Source organism: Ovis aries, chromosome 12, assembly GCF_016772045.2.
Source record: "Ovis aries strain OAR_USU_Benz2616 breed Rambouillet chromosome 12, ARS-UI_Ramb_v3.0, whole genome shotgun sequence".
NCBI classification, from domain to species: Eukaryota; Metazoa; Chordata; class Mammalia; order Artiodactyla; family Bovidae; genus Ovis; species Ovis aries.
In genome coordinates this window covers 46225614-46245547 of record NC_056065.1, presented here as the reverse complement: position 1 = coordinate 46245547, position 19934 = coordinate 46225614, and the positions used below count along the sequence as shown (strand labels likewise).

The following is a 19934-nucleotide window of genomic DNA, read 5'->3' as shown; positions in this document are numbered from 1 at the left end:
CCCACCAACCCCTCACCTACCCCTTGCCATCCATACAGCTCTCTTCCTCCTCCTCCAAGTCCACGGCAGGGCTGGTGCGTGGGGGGCATGACCGGGTGGACACATTCCGAGCCAGGACAGAGCCTGTGGAGTTGAGTGGGAGCAGAGTTGTGCTTGCCTCCATGTCCCCGGTCCCTTCCTTAGTCTTCCAACACGGCAGTCTCCAGAGGAACCAAAGCCGTCTATGGACCCTGGGACCCCGCCTCCCTAACAAGCCAGGGCCCCTCAGTTCTGTGAGGAGGAATCAGTCACTGCTTATCATTTATCCATCCCCAGACTCAAAAAGATGCAAGGGCCCTGGAATGACACCCTGGGTGATGCCCTGTGCCCAGTACAAATCCACCTTAGTTTACCCATCTATGAAATAGGCATAAAGAAGCATTGCCTGTAGGATTGTTGCAGGGAGGGACCAAAGTCCATGGCTCTTTCTTGCAGGTGTCCCCTCCCCCTCCCCTTTCTTGCAGGCCACCACTGTGACCACACCCAAAGTCCCAGGGGCCCTGGGGAGCAGCCCTTTTGTCCCTCTGACCAGCTGGGGAGGGAGACAAAGCCACCTCAGAACAGTCAGCTGGCAGTGGGCCAGGCAAACCCCTGTTCAGCAGGAGGCATTTCTTGTTTCCTGCTGCAAGTTCCTTCTGATCTGCTCATCCCACCTCCCACTGCCTCTGCCCACTGGCTGCCTGGCTGGAGGATCTGCCCAGGAATCCCCTGCCTGGAGGAAAAGACAGAAGGACATTCTCCACGCTGGCCTGGGCAGGGGCAGGTCCATTGAGAAGGACCTGGCCCCTAGAGGGGACAGGCTAGCCCTCGAGCAGGGCCGGTCCCCAACTTTTCCTCTTATTAAAAAACAGGCAGGGGGGAGGATGGCAGGAAAGGATAGTTAGGGAGTTTGGGATGGACATGTACACACGGCTGTATTTAAAATGCATAACCAACAAGGATCTACTGTATAGCACATGGAACTCTGCTCAGTGTTATGTGGCAGCCTGGAAGGGAGGAGGGTTTGGGGGAGAATGGATACATGCATACTTATGACTGAGCATACATGTATGCTGACATGTATACTGACATGTATACTTCCCTTCCCTGTTCATCTGAAACTATCCCAACATTGTTAATCGGCTATGCATGCGTGCGTGTATGCTAAGTTGCTTCAGTCATGTCCGACCCTTTGCAACCCCATGGACTGTAGCCCGCCAGGCTCCTCTGTCCATGGGATTCTCCAGGCAAGAATACTGAAGTGGGTTACCATGGCCTCCTCCAGGGGATCTTCCCGACCCAGGAATCAAACCTGTGTCTGTCTCCTGCATTAGCAGGTGGGTTCTTTACCACTAGCACCACCTGGGAATCCCTGTTAATCAGCTATACCTCAACACAAAATAAATGTTCCAAAAAAACCATTTGTGGAACAAAAGGGGCAGCAGTGGATTTGGGTTTCATTGTTCACAGTTGTGTGTCCTTTCTCATGGCCTTGTCATGATGCCTACAATTACCAGGACCCTGTGCCCCCAGGCAAGGGCTCTAGGGACTGGCCCCTCCCTGTGCTCACCTTGGGGGGGCAGGTCGAAGCGGACGTGCCCATCATAATGCATGGTGCTGTGGAACTTGCTGTCACAGGCCTCACAGAGGTTGAGGGGGCCCCGGTGGTGTAGCTGCTGGCAGTCGGCGTGGTGGCATACCTGTGTGGGAAAGGATGGGGGCAGGGTGGACCCAGACCCCTCTGGTACACGGGGCCCCTGGCCTTACAGGGGCTGCTCCTCATGTCCAAACATCCACATTCCACAGGGGCTCGTGCTTATTAATTTATCTATCAAGTGTTTCCCAAGCACCTACAAGGTGTCCATTCTGGGGGATGTAGAGAAAGCAAAGCCCCGCCCACAAGAAACACAGCGCCGAGTAAGTAACCATGAAGCAGGTGCTCCCAGGGCCTCTTCTGGAACACAGGCAGAAAGGGCCCCAAAAAGTGAAGCTGGGGCTGCCTGTCAGTTTGCCCAACTCAGTGTCTTCAAACAGACTGCCTCCCCGTCCTCCGTGCCCAGGGCCTCTGCCCTCAATTCTATGACCTGCGCAGCCCCCGAACAGCTGACCACCCTGGATTTCTAAGTCAGGGTGTGGAGGGGCTTATGGAGGAATCAGGGAATGATGCTGGCATCTGGGTGCCTATGTGGGACCCACGGGCCGTTGCTTAGTGACGTGACCTCAGATTTACCCATTTGCTCCAGTCTGCTCTCATCCCCACCCCCACAGATGACTTTCCTATCTCCTCCATCCCCGAAGCATCCCAAACTCACGCCCCACTGACCCACTGCCTACTTTTCCAGGGATACAGAAGCCACCAGAAGGCATTCCATGAGCCCTAACCACCACAGCCACCCACCCATCCTGGGCTGTGGAGGCTTCACCCTGCCCCAATCCCAGACCAGCCTTCCACCGAGACCCACCTCTCACTGAGACCCACCTCTCACCAGATCATTCCCATGGGCAAACCAACCCGATTCTCCAGCTCCAGCTCTCCCTCCACTTATAACTAAACTCTGTAAAACCAGGCATCCATAACCACCAGTTCCTGTTCTCTCCTCCCATTACCCTTTATTTTCTTTTCCCTCAACGTTTTGTTTTAAAATAATTCAAACCTACAGAAAGTTGTAAGAACAGCACAATGACATCTGCACACCCTTCTGGCTCTGCCAGTCATTCACATTTGCCACACTGCTCGTGACACCCCTCCCCTGGGGAGGAAATCGACACCACCTGGGAGCACAGGTGTTCTCGTGCAAAATCCCACACAGCTCTGTGTGTGTCACACTCGGGGAAACTCAGTGATGATACTCTGTCCAACTTTAGTTGCCCTTGGCATTTGTGCAAGTGTCTATATAATGTCCTTCACAGACTTTTTCCCACATGGTATCCAATCAAGGCTCATATGTATGTACATTTGGCTGTGTTTGTTTATCCCTTTAAGAATAAATGCCCTGGAACTTCCCTAGTGGTTCAGTGGCTAAGACTCCAAGCTCCCAGTGCAGGAGGCCTGGGTTCAATCCTTGGTCAGGAAGTAGATACCACATGCCACGACTAAGAGTTCATGTGCCAAAACTAAAGATCCCGCATGCCTCAGCGAAGATCAAAGATCCTGGGGGATGCAAATAAGAATCAGTGCAGCTAAAGAAATACATAAAATATACATATATATATATATATATATATATTTTAAAAAATTTTTAAAAGAATGAATGAATGTCCCACATTTTCTACCCTGCCTTTCAGGACACTGAAGCAGCCAGGCCAGCAGTTTTGCAGAAAGCCCTTCCTTCTGGATTTGTCTGGGGGTCTCGCATAGTTTGCTGTCATTCAGTTGCTCAGTTGTGTCCAACTCTTTGTGACTCCGTGGACTGTAGCACGCCAGGCTTCCCTGTCCTTCACCATCTCCCGGGGCTTGCCCAAACTCATGTCCATTGAGTTAGTGATGCCATCCAACCATCTCATACTCTGTCATCCCCTTCTCCTCCTGCCTTCAATCTTTTTGAGCTTCAGGGTCTTTTCCAATGAGTTAGCTCTTCGCAGCAAGTGGCCAAAATATTGGAGCTTCAGCTTTAGCATCAGTCCTTCTAAAGAATATTCAGGATTGATTTCCTTTAGGATTGACTGGTTGGATCTCCTTGCAGTCCAAGGGACTCTCAAGAGTCTTCTTCAACACCATAGCTCAAAAGCATCAACTCTTCTCACATAGTTTAATGATGAGCATATGTGCAGGGACGACAGAGAGTGGACTATGTCTTCCTCAGTGTGCCCCAGTGCCAGACCATCTGGGGATCTCACTGTATCTTGTTTGTTTGCTTTAATGTTTACTTATTTGGGTCTTAGTTGTGGTTGACAGGTGTATTCTCTCTCTGTAGTGAGTCGATACAGGGCTCCTCTGGTGGCTCAGTGGTAAAGAATCCGCCTGCAATGCAGGTGACCCAGGTTCAATCCCTGGGTCAGGAGATCCCCTGGAGAAGGAAATGGCAAACCACTCCAGTATTCTTGCCTGGAAAAGCCCATGGACTGGGGAGCCTGGCAGGCTATGGTCCATGGGGTCGCAAAGAGTTGGACACAACTTAGCCACTAAACCACCAATGAGTAGGCAGTCCTGGGGTGACACTTTGGGATAGCCTGCTCCCCAGTGATTGCACACTCCAGGACTTTAGTCCTCACCAATGGCTTTTGCCTAAATCAAACTATTACTATGATGGTTGCAACCGGAGATTTTCGAATTCTTCCATTTTCTCTCAGACCCTCTCCCATCAATTCTGCTCCCTCCCCAGTTTGCTCTTCTAATCTGCTGACATCCACACTTGGAAGTCCTCTTGCTTGTTCGCCCAGGGCCCAGCATTTGACATGGTCTCTTGGAAACCGTTTCTTCCTCGGTCCCCAGGACCCATGCCTTGCCTATTCCCTCCCCTCTGTGGACCCCTCCTCATTTTACCCACACCCACTGTCCTAGGGAGGGCTCCCAGGTGATCCGTCCTGTGGGGACCAGGCCCAAGACTCTGGACCCACCTTCTCCATCCTCCTCCTGGATCCCAACAAGCATCTCAAACTTAAGAGGTCTTCATATGAGCTCTTGAAATTTTCCACATGGCTCTACCCATTTCGATTACTGGCAACACCTTCTGGCTATGCTGATGTTATGTGCTGAATTATGTCCCTCAAAGAGATAGGTTCAGGGTATTCCCTGGTCCAGTGGTTAGGACTTGGTGCTATCACAGCCATGGACCTGGATTCAATCCCTGGTTGGGGAACTGCTGTTGTTGCTGTTTACTTGCTAAGTCATGTCCGACTCTTTGTGACCCCATGGACTGTATGTAGCCCATCAGGCTCCTCTGTCCGTGGGATTCTCCAGGCAAGAATACTGGAGTGGGTTGCCAATTCCTTCTCTAGGGGATATTCCTGACCCAGGAATTGAACCTGCATCTCCTAAACTGGAAGGCAGATTCTCTACCACTTGAGCTACCTGGGAAGGCCTGGTTGGGGAGCTAGAATCTCACAAGCCCGGTGGCACAGCAAGTAGTTCTTTTTTTTTCTTTGAAAAAAAAAAAGATAGGTTCAGTCCTAACTCCCAGCACCACAGAAGGTGCCCTTGATGGAAAGAGGATCATTACAGATGTCATTAGTTAAGCTGAGGTCATAATGGGGTCTGTAATCACACAGGATAGAGTATGGACTAACCATATGACTGGCATCCTTATAAGAAGGGAAGAGACACAGAGAGGGGACACACAGTGAGAAGCCACGGGACAACAGAGGCAGGGACTGCAGTCATGCGTCTACAAGCCACGGGACACTGAGGGACCCCAGGAGGCGCCAGAAGCTGGAGGAGGCAAGGGAGAGTCCTCCCTGATAACTTCCAAGGGAGAACGAACTGACCACATCTTAATTTCAGACTTTTGGCTTCAGAACAGAGAGAATAAACTTCTGTTCTTCTAAAGCCACCCTGACTTGTTATGACAGCCCCAAGAAAATATATTAGGCCAAAAACCTTGGGGTCACCTGTGATCCTTCTGTTACCCGTCATCCAGGCAGTCTAATGCGTCTTCAGGCTCCACCCTTAATATCCATAGTTTCAAACCGGCCACACTCTCCAGGCCAGCTTAGCTCCCATCGCCTCTTGGCAGGATGACAGGGCCCCAGAGCTGGTCACCCTACACCCATCCTTGACCCCAGTCTGTTCTCCATGAGCAGCCGCAGTGGACCCAGTTCAAAGAGGAGTCACACAGACCTCCTCAAAACCCTGCAAGGGCTTCCCGCCTCCTGCCAAGGCAGGTGACCTCGGGGGCCTCCTGTCCTGTTCTCCTAGCTCCTTACACTGCCCCCACCCACCGGCCTCCTGCCTTCCCTTTTATTGGGCTTCTCAGGTGGCACTAGTGGTAAAGAAGTGAAAGAAAGTGATGTCACTCAGTCGTGTCCGACTCTTTTGCAACCCCGTGGACTGTAGCCTACCAGGCTCCTCTGTCCATGGATTTTCCAGGCAATAGTACTGGAGTGGATTGCCATTTCCTTCTCCAGGGGATCTTCCCAACCCAGGGATTGAACCTGGGTCTCCCGCATTGTAGACAGACGCTTTACCCACCTGCCAATGCAGGAGATGCAAGAAACACAGGTTTGATCCCTGGGTTGGGATGATCTCCTAGAATATGAAGTGGCAACCCACTCCAGTACTCTTACCTGGAAAATCCCATGGACAGGGGAGCCTGGCAGACTACAGTCCATGGGGCCAGAAAGAGCCGGACACGATTGAGCCACTGAGCATGCATATATTTATTTATTTGCCTGTGCTGGGTCTTTAGTCACAGCACTCAGGGTCTTTAGTTGTGGCATGCAGGATCTTAGTTCCCTGAGCAAGAATTGAACCCAGGCCCCCTGCACTGGGAGAGCAGAGTCTTGACCACTGGACCACCAGGGAAGTCCCTCCTCCTGCCTTCTCAGACATGCTTCTTCAGACGTGCCCCACCTCTGAGCCTTGGCATCTGCTAATCCCTCAGCCTGAAATGCTTTCCCAGACACTGAAATAACCAGCTACCTCCCTTCCTCCAGACCTTCACTCAAAAGTCACCATCTTCCCCTTCTAAGGTTTCATTCCTCCACATTCACTCCCTGCCCCCGCCTTCTCTCCGTAACACCTTCCACTGGCAGGCAGTCTGTGTGCCTCACTTTGTTGCCTCCAGGCCCTATCAGCTCTGCAAGGACGGCAGTTTCGGTCTTTCAGCTTCACTGACTGATTTCATCCTAGCCGTTCAATACAGCATGCTTGGGGCTGGTGCATGGGGATGACCCAGAGAGATGTTGTGGGGAGGGAGGTGGGAGGGGGTTCATGTTTGGGAACGCATGTAAGAATTAAAGATTTTAAAATTAAAAAAATATATTAATTAATTAATTTAAAAAAAACAGACAAACAAAAAAAAATAAGTACGGGTTTGATTATTAAGTAGCATGATAGAGGACCACTGGAGATTTGGGCTGGAGAGAGCCTGATCAGGCATCTTCTTCTTTATTGAATTGGTTACAATATTGCTTCTGTTCTGTTTTGGTTTTTCAGCCCAAAGCATGGAGGATCTTAGCTCCCCGACCAGGGATCAAACCCACATCCCCTGGGATGGAAGGTGAAGTCTTAACCACTGAACCACCAGGGAAGTCCCAGGGATTTTCCTTTTAATATTTGTTTATTTATTTGGTTGTGTCAGGTCTTGGTTGCCGCACATGGGATCTTTAGTTGTGGTATGCAAAATCTTAGTTGTACCACGTGGGATCTAATTCCCTGACCAGGAATTGAACCTGGACCCCCTGTGTTGGGAGCGCAGAGTTCTCAGCTACCAGACCACCAGGGAAGTCCCCCAATTAGGAATTTTGAAGATGACAAACAGCGTAAGGATGGCCTAGACAGCAGAGAAAATTGCCAAAGACAGGAAAGAAGAGGAAGCTGAAAATGTCTGATCATTTATAATGTGATTGTCTTGCGCCCGGGGCTGCACTGAGGGTCCCTCATCCCAGGAGGTAGGGGCTAGGATTGTCTGTATTTTACAGAAGAGGAAAGTGAGGCTCAGAGAGGTTAAGCAACTTGTTTAAGGTCATACAGCTAGTGGAGTCAGGACTTGAACCTAGGGTACATAGCTCCAGATCCCACATTTTCACCACATTCACACCATTTCTTGGTAGCAGGGAGAGAGGAGTGGGGCCCTCCTGACAGAGGGCCGGGCTTTGCGGATACAGGAACCCCTGCAGTGAGCATCTCTTCCTGACAACAAGTCTGAGGAAGGGCTTGTCCTTTCTCCCCAGGAGGCTCACAGCCAGCCAGCTCGGCAGCCCTCTCGCCCTCTGTGTCCAGCCTGGCAGTCAGTCTGGTACAGGTGCCCCATGCCGACCCCTTCCAGGCCTCTAGCGATTTCCCTGACAGCTTCATTTTTCTGCTGCCAGGCTTGGCACTGGGCAGTGGAGCTGTGGGCTGACCAGCTGCCCAGGCCCTAGCCTCACAGTGGGTAGGGGGGTAACATGGCAGGAGCCATGCTAGGTTGTGGGTGTGCTGGGTTTGGGGGGGTGGTTCTCTGGGACTTTTCCAGTCCAAGTCCTTGGTTCTGTGCCACAATCTTGTTTTAAAACCTAACCAGTAAATGTGCTCCCACCAGGCTTCTCCATCCATGGAATTCTGCAGGCAAGAATACTGGAGTGAGTTGCCATTTCTTACTTATGATACCTACAATACCACTGCATAGCATACAGATTGCCACTAAGTAAATATTAACTGAATGTACTAACCAATAGGTGGGCTTCCCAGGTGGCGCAGTGGTAAAGAATCCACCTGCCAATGCAGGAGACAAGAGTTCAATTCCTGGGTTGGGAGGATCCCCTGGAGGAGGAACTTACTACTGATACTAATGCTAATTTTAACAAGAGTCCAGCTGGTGGCTGACCTCTTTCCATCCTCCCAGTAGCCCCCAGGCTCAGGGACACCAGGATGAAGTGAGAGTCAGGCTAGGATCTGAAGCAGGTGAGTATTCAGCGGATTGAGAACCCCCAGGGAGGGAAGCTGAGGCTGAGGTGGGCACAGCCCACACTGTCTGTTCTTCTCACTCCTCCATCTCCAAACGCCAGGGTCTCCGCAACTCCCTCCAGGGTTGGGGGGGGTCTCCCCATCACAAAAGCAGTGTAGCCCCTTCCCAAAGCCAGAGTCTTGAGCCTCTTCTCTCAGACCCAAGGTCTACTCCCCACCTCCTTGCTGCCCCCCCCCCCCCCCCCCCCCCCCCCCCCCCGCCCAACCACTCTCTAAGGGCAGCAGCGACCCTGCCAGCCAGGGAGAGACAGCAGGGTCCGAATCCAAAAGTTCTCAGGACTCAAGCCAAAGAGGAGAGAGTGGAGGCGTCACTGCATGTCCAAAGGCAGAGAATGGGCAGTAACTTTACAAATAATAGAGGGGCCTGGGCCTCTTGGGGAGCACGATCAAGGCTGACTCGCCCAGGGATGGGGCATGGAGAAATCAGCCTTCCCAATCCCACCAGGGTGGCCTCAGAAGCAGAAGTAGGAGGGGTGTGGGCAGGGCCTGGGCAGAGGAAGGAAAGGGGAGGGTGGCCAGTGCAGGGCCTGGGACCCACAGGTGTGTCCGGAGTCAGCCCCAGACACAAAAGGCCAGGGTCTGGCTGTCCCCTCCGCTGCTTGGTCCCCTTGGTGCCAGGGTGGGGGACACATCTCAAGCTTCCAGCCCTTCATCGCCTCCCCAGCCCCTCCTTCCCCCTGCACCCCCGCGGTGTGCACCCCGGGCAGGGGGCTGGGCCGCCGAGTACCGGATCCGCTTAGAGACGCGCACGGAGGAGCGACCGAGCACCCGCCCCGGCCCCCCCGCGCCCGTACCTGGCCTTCCCAGTTGCGGCCACGACCCCCTGCCCAGCCAGGCTCGGAGTCTCTGGAGGGCAGCCCAGGGCTCGGCCTGGAGGCCGCGCGGCGCCCGGAGACGCCGGGTCCCGTACCCATGGCGGCCGGAGGAAGCGGCGGTCTGCGCCGCCCGCCGGACAAAGCGCGGAGCCCCGCTTCCTGCCATTGTGCGGCAGCGCCCGCCCGCCGAGCGCGCCGGGGACCCCGGGGGGCGGGGAACACCCTCCCGCCGGCAGCCCCGCCCTGACCCCCACCCCCCACTCCCACGCAAAGGTCCCAGGCTCAGAGGGTTCCCCGCCCCGGGGACCTCCTTGGATGCTGGGGGCAGGGGGGCCCGCCGGTGACAACCCCCCTCACCTTGACTGCAGAACCCCGGCCCCGCCCAGTCTCGCGGACGCCTCAATTTGCTGTGACCTCCACCGACCCCCCCCCAAAGCGAACGACTGGGCATAGGAGGTCCCCCTGGCCATAGGGCATCTTAACCCCCTCCCTCCTGTCCTGGGGACGCCCGCCCCAGAGCCTGAGCCCGCAGAACTTCTTCTCCCTCCCACAAGGGACCTTCCTTAATGCTGGTGGCAGAAGAGGGGGGACCGGACTAAGGACACATCACATCTCCCTAGGGGTCCTCGGACCCCGCTCCCCGTCCAGGCCCGAGGATATCTGACTCCACTTCCCAGTCCCAGCCACACAGCCGGCGCTCAGAGGCCTTCTTGAGGGTCATCTTAGTGCCGGCCCGCAATCCAAGAGACCCCAGCCTCAGAGCCTGAGCCCAGGGGACCCCCGCTCCCACTACCCAGGCCAGGCAGAGAAGCAGAGTGGGGCTGATGACCACAAGTGGAGGCGGCGGGCGGAAGGCAGGTGCGCGAGGCGGACAGGGTGGTCTCTGGGGTGCGCCCAGGAGTAGAGTGAGAGGAGGCGTCAGGAGAGCCCGGCAGCCCAACTCAGATTTCCACGAAGCCCCTGCTGCTCCAGGTTGGCACCTACCGCCCCGCACCCCTCCCCGGCTTAAGGCCATGTGGGAGCTTCCGGTGCCCTACCGCCAGAGGGCGCTCATCAGAGCCCGAGAGACGCAGACCAGGAATGGGTGTGGTGCCAGGGTCCCCACTGTAGGTCGTCAAAGCGCTTTCACACTCACTCCCGGGAGGTGGAGGCGGGCACTGTTATCCTCACTCATCAAGTGGGGGGTAAAGTGACAGAGAAGTCCACAGGAAGGACGGACACCCAGGCTTCTGACTCGGGTTCTGGAATGGCCTCCCTGGGGCACTCCTCAGTACTCATGGGGGAGGGAGACACGCTGTCATTAGCCCCATCCCCTAGACAGCTCCCCCTCAATCTGGTTCTGTGGGGGGAAGACGGTCTGCAGGTTTGTGAGGAGCAGCAATTTATCCGTCTATCCCGGTCAGGAGGTTTCCAAGGCTGTGTCCCCTCCCACATCCTGAGTGGCCCTCTTTCCATACCATAGGCAAATCTTTTAAAACTGAAGCCTGCCCATGTCACTCCACCGCCCCCCACCAAACCCGCCTGTGACTTCCCATCTTGCTTAAAATAAAATCCCAACTGTGGCCTGGCTCCTACCTTGCCCCCCTGGCCGGTTCCACAGGGTGGGCTGCCATGCTGGCTTCCTTCAATCCCTAAAACTCACTGAGCTCAGAACCTGCTCCTCTGTGTTCTGGAACACCATGTGCCCTTGATCTTCCCAACAGCTGGCACTGAGCCCCAGTTTAAATCCTACCTCTCCAAGGAGGCCGTTACTCTTCTCTCCAGATAAACACCCCCTTACCCCAGAACTCTCAGTCCCCTTAAATTGAATCATTTTCTCCAAAGCATCTATTTATATTATGATCTGAAATTATTTTCTTTGTTCACTTCTTGATTATCACTTTTCCCTGCTAGAATATTCTCTCCAGAGGCTAGCAGTCTTGGCTGTCTGGCCCATGCTTCATCTTTGGCACTTAGAACAGCCCTGGCCACCACAGGTACTCAGTGTAGACTAAGATGATGAATGGACGAATGAAGACAGAAGGAGGGGCTTCATGCCAGAGAAGGCCACTGGGGCCAGGAAGGTCTTGGCCAGGATGCCCCTTCCGGTGGCCAACAGTTAACAAAGCTTTCTCCATTGCCTGTCCACGGCTTCTCTCCATCCCTTCCAGCATCCATGACCTTGGCTTGCTGGCCCCAGGCAGGTCAGTTTCTACCTCAAAGACTGGTGGTGTTGCCCAAGCCCCCTGCCCCTGCTGCTGCCCCCCAGGCCAACCTCTGAGCACACCTAAGCGCCAGGCCCATGCCAAATCCTGTTCACTCTTCTCAGAGACCATAAGGAGAAGATACTGTTACTATCTCCATTCAACAGACAAAGACACTGAGGTTTGGAAAGGTAAAAAAACTTGTTCTAACAGCAGATGCCCACTGGACCACTCCCTGTGAGCCTCAAGCACAGAGAAGCCGTGGTGACATAAAGACCAGCCAAGTGGTGGTTTGGGCAGCAGGGACTTGAGGTCCACCCCCTTGAGGACAGGGAAGATCCCCAAGCCCACTAGTCTGGGGTAGCCAGGTTGCACTGAGTGGAGACCATCAGGACTGGGCCAGGACAGGTCACCAGAGGTCACTGGAGTGACCAGGTTCTGGCCACCCTGAGTCACGCTCCCGCTTGGGTTCTCCATCCAGGGCTGGGGCTGCTCCTTGGAGGGCCAGGGCCCTGCTGTCCCAGGGCCAAGAGTGCAGGGTCATGGAACCTGTGGAGCAGAGGAAGAAAGGAGCCCTGCACAGGGAAGGGAGGAGGCCTCGGCAGGCTTCAAGGTTCCCACCGCCTCGCTAAATAGGGAGCTGAAATAGCCCGTGAGCAGGCCCAAAAGGTCCCAGGCCCTGACTCCCTGAGGAGGGGGCCCCTCCCTAGTCCAGCCCCAGCTCCAGGCTCATGAGTCAGGACTGGCTTGTTGAAACTGATACCCAGAAACCAGATGCCATGGCTGATGAATAATGGAGTCTCCAAGGCAGGAGCCCCCTGCCACTCCCGCCCTACACCACCTCCCCAGCCCCAGAAAAGCAGAGGCCTATGGGCCTCCCCTTCCCCACAGTGGATTGGGGCCCCAGCCTGGTCTGCAGTGGGAGAGGGGAGGTCACAGGTCTGGGGCCAGCTCTGTGCTCTGTCCACAGGAGACTGGCCTAGAACCAGAAGTTGGGACTCTCTGGCCAGGGGGACACCCCTGCCCAGGGGCTCCCTACCCAAGCTAAGCTCCCCTAAGAGGCTCCCAGCCCCGAGGCTCCATCTGGCACCTCAGAAATCCAGGGGTGGAGGCTGCATGCATGGGCACGTTAGCCAGGGAGGAGCCGGCTCTGCCAGGCTGCTCTCCTCTCCAAACGGCCCATCTGGCTCCTCCCTTCCCCTAGGCCTGGGCCTCACCGCTTGTTCTCAGGTTCTGGGGTCCCCCCGGAGGCAGAGCCTGCTCTAAGGACCTGCCCTGTGCTAGGAAGATGGTAAGGGTGTAGAAAACCTCTCTGCAGGCCAGCTCCATGCCACCAAGTCCAGAAGCCAGTGAGCCCTCTTCCTCCCCAGGGAGCCAACCAGCTGGGACCAGTGGGTACTAGGTGGAAAAGGAGAGGCTGTGTGGTCCATGAACTTTACCCCCTGCCCTGGTCCTGCAGAAATGTGTCCTGGAGCCCCAGCCCCCAACCGGGAAGCCTGCAACTTCTCCAGGCACCTCTTGTTTCAGAGCCACACAAAAGGCTCTTTGGGAGGGAATCAGGGAGAGGGCACAGGCCTGGGCTGCCCACCTGCTTCTGGGGCTCACCTACCTACCTCCTACCCTTCCCTACTGTGCAAAGATGGCACTGGCCAGTTTTCTAGAATTCTCTATCTAGGGATGGCTGCTGGGTTCAAATGTGTATCTGGACTCTGGCAAAGGAGCAGAAGAATAGTGAAACAAATCCTCCCAGAGCCCTCCAAGCCTGGGGAAGGAACTGGAGGAATTGGTAGGGTCCGAGGCCCCTGGGCCTCCATTTCCTCAGTCTTTCATCAGAGTGGCCCAGGGTCTCTCCTGGCCTCTGGGTCTCCAGAAGACCCATGGGTCCTCTGGCTCTCTCTCTCCCCTTCTCCCCAGCGAGGACCAGGCCAGACCCAGGCGGCCCGAGGTGCAGACTCTCGCGCCCCCTGCCGGCATCGAGAGGACTTTCCCCTCGGACAGTCATGGACGCCCAGATGCGGCGAGGTCGCCGAAACCACGTATCTAAGCCCCGCCAAATCCCCTTCGGAACCCTTCGCCCCACCAGCAGCCCTCACACCAGGGCTGGAGCCCTACAGACTCCTCACGGCCATTTATCCCAGCCGACCCCACCCTAGAGTCATTGTGGGGGCGGGCGCTGGAGCCCATTCCACCTTCAAGTAAGTGGAAGCAGAGCCAGTGGCACCCATCGACGGCCACCTGCAGGCCCAGGGCTGTGTGGGACTCTTGCCCTCCCCTACCAGCAATATCCCCCCTGCTCCCCCCGCCCCGGGCTTCTGTCTATTAATTCAGGGGGAGTCTTGGCTCCCGGACCCACCCCACCTCTGAACTTCCCCGTGAGACTCACCTAGGGACATGGGTCTCCTCCCCAGTGGCTAGGGCTGGGGCCAAGACTGCCAAAGCTCCGAGGGGCCTGTAGGGCGAGGGCCACAGGAACCGCGGGGCGGGCTCGGTCCGCTCTGCGCCGGCGGGGGCGCGGGTCGTAGGGGAATTACGGTAGGCCGGCGCGGGCGCTACCACCTGGGCGGGCCGGGACGTACCATCGGCGCGCCCGGCTGTGCCGGGGAGGGGCTGCGCTCCCGGGAAGCTCCGGGCGCCCCACCCCGTGGCCCAGGGGGTGGCTGGAGGGCCGGCCGGCGTTTGGGGGTAACCTAGGGTCCGGGCTGCGGACAGAGGTAAGGAGGCCGTTGTCACTGTCCCCAAGGGGGCTGCCCTTACAGACTTGCAGAAAGTTCAAAACCTGCAGTCTTTGACCTGGGCTTTAAGAAAAGAGTTCGCCTTTTCGACCCCGGCCAGGGCCAGCGGCAGGATGCTGCCCCCCGGGGTCCAGAAGGAGGCATCCGCAGGCCCTGCCCGCCCCGGGAATCGCCCCAAGCCAGGCTGGCTTCCGCTGGATTCTGAACTGCGCCCTCCGCGGCGCCTGAGAAACGGACCCGCCTAGCTCCGTGCCTCCCTCTTTTTTCCTGGCCCACGCCTAGTAGGTTCTGAAAGAGGGGCCCATCCCGCCCGTCGGTGGTTCCTGGCAGATTGAGTTCAGAATAATTCAGCGTTCAGGACTTGAGGTAGGGGTAGTGTCTGGGGATACATCGCCCCAAGCACACCTACCCCCTTCCCTAGGGAGTCTGGCATGACAGGACTGCCACCCCTGACTCCCAGCCTCCTGGTTCAGACCTACTTGCATTTTCCCAACTCTAGATCACTCCCATCAGACCCCCTCCAGACTACAGGAGGCCCTTCCTAATGGGAGTCACCGTCCTTAGCAGCGCTGACCTCCCTGGGGCTGGTCCACACCAGGGCAGCTCATCTTGGCCAGGTGGCATGTGGTGAGTCCTCTGTCCCGGCCTCTGGGGCACCCCAGACCTTCACTTACCCCCTCCAAATTACTTAGCCAAAGCCCCAAAGTTCCACTTGCACTGCTTCCCTGGTCCTGCCCCATTCTCCAGTCACACACTTGCCTGCCCCGGATCTACAGCTGACCAGCATCTGTAAGAACCAGCTACCTCCAGAGATCCCAGAATCTGGCCATTCTCAAGGGTGCCTGGCCTTTACCTCTCGCCCCCAAACCATTGCCCAGGAGAGTAAGTGACTCCTTCTTCCATTATTCACCACATCCTGCCCACTCTTTCTCCACAAGGACTTCAGACCCACCCCTTCCTCTGCCCTGTGTCCACAGGTCTTCATCTGACAAGCCTTCCCCCAGACATAGACACCACCCCTACCGACTCACCCCTGCCAGCTCAGAGCCCAATGTTAAGCTGGAAGGGAAGTCTGAGGTCATCAAATCCAATCTTCACTCTCTGCTTAAACTGCCTCTAGCAATGGGGTGCTCACTACCTATGTATCAGAGAACAGCTTCAGCTGTTGGAGACTCTTACCTATACTGAACCAAAGTCCACCTCCCTGCCAGGGCGCTTGGGAGCCCTGCAGAAAAACTCACCAGGCGCTCCTTTCCTCCTGACAGTTCGTTAGAAATGGTGGGCTCTGAGGACAGACAGACCTGGTTGAGATAGACCCAGGCAAGTTATTTTCCCCTCTCTTTTTCTCAGTGTCCTGTCTCTGATGGAGATGGTGTGTCCTTGCTGCACAGGGTGGGGGTGAGGACTAGATGAGGTCCCCATGGAGAAGCACTGAGGCAGGGCCTGGCACGCAGTAGGTGCTAAGAACACAGTGGCTGCTAGAACTGATACCTTTAAGGATGATGCCCTGAGAGTCCCATCTCCAGGACAAACACCCCAAGTCTTCCATCCCCTCAAAGGCAGTTCCCTAGGCCAATGTCAGCCCTTCTCTGTGTCCCCTTGTGACCTGAGGTGCCTGTACAGATTTCCATCAGAATGCCCAGATCAAGGGACTCTGCCCTGTGGTTAACTTGCAGGAGGGTGGGGACACCCACCAGGTCATCACCTGGCCCTTTGGGAGGGAGGGAGCAAACACTTCCTCTGGGTCCCCAACAGGACCCCTGCCCTGGGGACAGGATAACTGTGCAGTAAACATCCGTCTGGCTGGGTGGGGTTGATCAGGTCTAGGATGGAAACAAGGTGATCTCAGATCTCAGGGAAAGAAGGGCATGCTGGGAGCCTAGGGGTTCTCTCCCCCTGCACAAATGATACACACATGATTACAGCTAGCATCCTCTTGAACACCACAGCAAGCCACGCTCTCTGCTAAGCACTCCACAGGTGAGCCCTCTTAATTCTTGTCACAACTCTAGAAGCCTCAGCTTCCAGATGAGGAAACTGAGGCTCAGAGGTAAACTGACTTTCCCAGGGTCCTGCAGTTGGAAAAGGGGTAGGCTGCAACCCTGAAGTTCCCAGGTGTGGGTTACTCCATACATCTTTTACAAATATATTCATTTATTTATTTGGCTGTGACAGGTCTTGGTTGCGACACACAGGATCTTCAATCTTCACTGTAGCATGTGGGGTCTTTAGCTGTGCAAGCAAACTCTTAGTTGCGGCATGTGGGATCTAGTTCCCTGACCAGGGATGGAACTCAGGATCCCTGCATTGGGAGTGCAGAATCTTAGCCACTGGACCACCAGGAAGGTCCCCTACTCTATACATCTTCCTCTTGGGGAAGTGTAGGGATACCACCTCCCTCCGTGGTCCCCAAGACAGGTAGTTCAAACACCTCACCTGGACCTCAGGATGCTCCCTGTTCAGTTTTGCCTACCTTTCCCCATCCTCTGAGCCCTACTCACTCTTCATTCCCAATATCCATCCCCATCCCCACTCAGCTTTTTTCCATCTTAATAAGCCCTCATTTCTCTAGACACCAGCAGCCACCTCCAGGAAGTCCATCCTGGTTATCTCCATTCCCCCAGAGTGAACTCCAGGAACAGGAGGGAGGAGTGGAGTGGCTGATCCATTTCAAAAGCCCCAGCACCCAGGAGAGGCTCAAATAAAACCTCAAGGGTGGAGACGTCTGTGGCAGTCCAATGGTTAAGGCGCCATGCTGCCGATGCAGGGTGAACCAGTTCAATCCCTGGTTGGGGAACTAAGATCCTACGTGCCACACCCAAAAATAAATAAAAACAAAGATGTAACCAAACAAACAAACAAAAATCCTCAGAATTCCCTGGTGGCGCATTGGCTAAGAATCCGCCTGCCAATGGAGGGGACATGAGTTCAATCCCTGCTCCAGGATGAGTCCACATGTGGAGGAGCAACTAAGCCTGTGCAAATAACTACTGAGCTGGTGTGCTACAGCTACTGAAGCCTGTGAGCCCTAGAGCCCATGCTCTGCAACGAGAGAAGCCACTGCAATGAGAAGCCCATGCAACAAAGAGTAGCCCTCCGCTCTCTGCCACTAGAGAAAGCCCGTACAAAGCAATGAAGACCCAGTGCAGCCAAAGAACAAACACACACACAAAAAACCTTGGTGGGTCCGGAAGCAGAAGGGTCCAGCCTGGTTGAAAGATGGCCCTTCCCCAGGGCAGCCTGGGGGGGGCCAGTCTGACAAACCCAAGTCCTCACTTCCCTCCTCCTCCCTGGGAGCCTGGGGTCAGCTCCAGGAGGGGAACACTTTTGTTCCCCGGAGATCTCCAGGCCTAGAACAGGGCCTGGCACGCCAGGTGCTTCAGGCTGATTTGGTGAATGAATGAATGATGTCATCTCCTTCAAAACGCTAGTCACATCCTGCTAGCGGTTCCTAGAATGGCTGGGGAGGACAGTAAGAACGAGGCCCTCCATCTCTTTCCAGGCTATGCTTGGCCAGTCATGCTGTGTGACGTAGGCTAGTTCTTTTGTCTCTCTGAGCCTCAGTTTCCTTATGTTTCACATAGGAATGATAATAATGCGTTTCTTCTAAGGTTCTCACAAAAGTTCAGTGAAACAAGCATGAGGACCTGACAACCTGCCTGGCACGTAAACATGTTTGGTCACTGGTGGTTCTTATCACCAACAATAGGATATTCTTTGCTCGTCGCTCTCACCAACCTGGGTGTCATTCACCTCCTCTGACCCTCTGCTCCAGCCTGCTCCTACCCTTGGCAAGACCTGCCTCTTGCCCCTTGTTTCCTGCCTCTGCACTTCTGCCTGTGGCAGTCCCCTCTTCCTGGACTGCCCCTGGCTTCTGCTCTGCCTGTCCACATTTTCAGGCTTAGTGATAAAGAACTCACCTGTCAGTGCCGGACACCTAACAGACACAGGTTTGATCCCTGGGTCAGGAAGATTCTCTGAGGGAGGAAATGTCAACCCACTCCAGTATTCTTGCCAGGAGAATCCCCATGGACTCCTGGGGACCAGGAGCCTGGCGGGCTACAGTCCATGGGGTCAAAAAGAGTCAGACACGACCGAAGCAACTTAGCATGCATGCATGTCCACCTTTTCATTCCCATCAGAGGTCACCTCCTCCAAGATGTCTTCCCTGACTAGACCTTCTGCCTCTGATCACTCAGGCATCCTTGTGGCCAAGTCTGTATCACCTGTCCCAAAGCGGGTGCCACCACCAACAGAACTAGGGCTCTCCTCCTGCAGGCTGGGTGACTGTCTGCTGCTGATGCCAACATCAGCCATGTTGAATTGCAGGCAGCCCACGGCTGGGCTGGAGTTGAGACCCAGAAGCTGCAGAAGGCCCTCAGGCACTCTGACACCAACTCTCATGTCATAGGCCTCACTCCTGCCCCCTCCTATGGCAGCTTATGGGCCTGCCTGAGGGTCGGCTGCCCACAGAAGAGGCTGGGTCAGTGTGGCCTGCCCCCTTTGCCATCCCTCTGGGTCAGGCAGAGGCCCCAAGGCTTCACAGTCCCCTGGCAGGATGTAACTGAGGGTAGCTGGGGCCAATTTGTTGCCAGGAGCCCCCATATGGGGGAGAGGCAGCCAGCCAACACCAGAGCCCTGATGCCAGGCACCATCCGTGCCAGCAGATTGCATCTGACATCACAGCCGCCCCCTTGCCGGTGGCCACGGCAACTGGAAGCCTCCCCCTCCTCTCCCCACCCCCAGAACAGCCCTCCACGTTCCTTCCAGCCATGGTCTTCCTGTACAGAATGTAAGTGGCTGTGTCCGGGTGGAAGGGTGTAACGGGGCGGCATCTTTAATCTTCTGCAGCTGCAGAGCTGAGCTGCACAGTGGCTAGGAACAGGGCTCTGGCACCACACAGATCAGGGTTCTGGGTTCGAATCTTAGCTCTCCCGCATCCTAAAGATGCATTCTCAGGTGACCCGCTACCTCTCCACTGTAAATAAGAATAATGATGGGACAGTTGTCAGAAGGCCAGAGGGAGGGGATAAAGAGTCCTCAGGGCTCGGGGTGACAAGGTAAGTTGCGGCAGTTACCACTACTGTCCCTCAAATGTGTTCGGGGAGGGGCCCAACCCAGGTTCCAACCCTGGCTCAGTCTCTCCTGAGTTGTGGGGCCTTGGCCAGGTCACAGGACATCTCTGAACCTTGGTATCTTCATCTGGAAAACAGGGCAACGACCCAACCTTCCCAGCAGAGCTGCCACAAACAGCACATGAGGCACAGGGCCCAGCATAGACCAGGCAGAAGGCCCCCATCATTTTTATCTGTATCCCTCTTGTTTTGTCCACTCCTAGCTCCCAAGTCCTGACACTCCAGGACCAGTGGGCCCCCTCTTCCCTTCCTCATCCCCAGGCCTGCAGTCACTGTCACAAAGTCCCATAGTGTCCCTGACCCATGCCCAGGCCTGAAGAGTGGCCTGGTGGCCCAGGAAGAGTGCCCATGGGGCACTGGAACGGAACCTTGGTTGCAGGGTCGGGGGGTGTCTCTGCTTGCTGATTCTCAGCTTCCTCATCAGTGTCATTGAGCAGCAGTGCCTGTCA

At 55.5% G+C, this 19934-nt stretch overlaps 1 protein-coding gene across 6 annotated transcripts in view; it reads right to left on the bottom strand.

Moving 5' to 3' along the window:
* PLEKHG5 (pleckstrin homology and RhoGEF domain containing G5) overlaps positions 1-19934 on the bottom strand; it is a 51243-nt gene that overhangs the window by 9393 nt on the left and 21916 nt on the right. For 3 of the 6 annotated variants that reach the window (XM_042257337.2, XM_042257336.2, XM_027975700.2), the window contains exons 3-4: positions 1589-1718; positions 21-123 (exon numbers count right to left, since the gene is read on the bottom strand). In XM_042257337.2, coding sequence (XP_042113271.1) covers positions 21-123; positions 1589-1718 — 233 coding nt within the window. Of the gene's footprint in view, positions 1-20; positions 124-1588; positions 1719-9414; positions 9561-14001; positions 14554-19934 lie in introns of those variants that run through there. The other 3 variants (XM_027975699.3, XM_027975697.3, XM_027975701.3) reach the window with 2 other exon arrangements.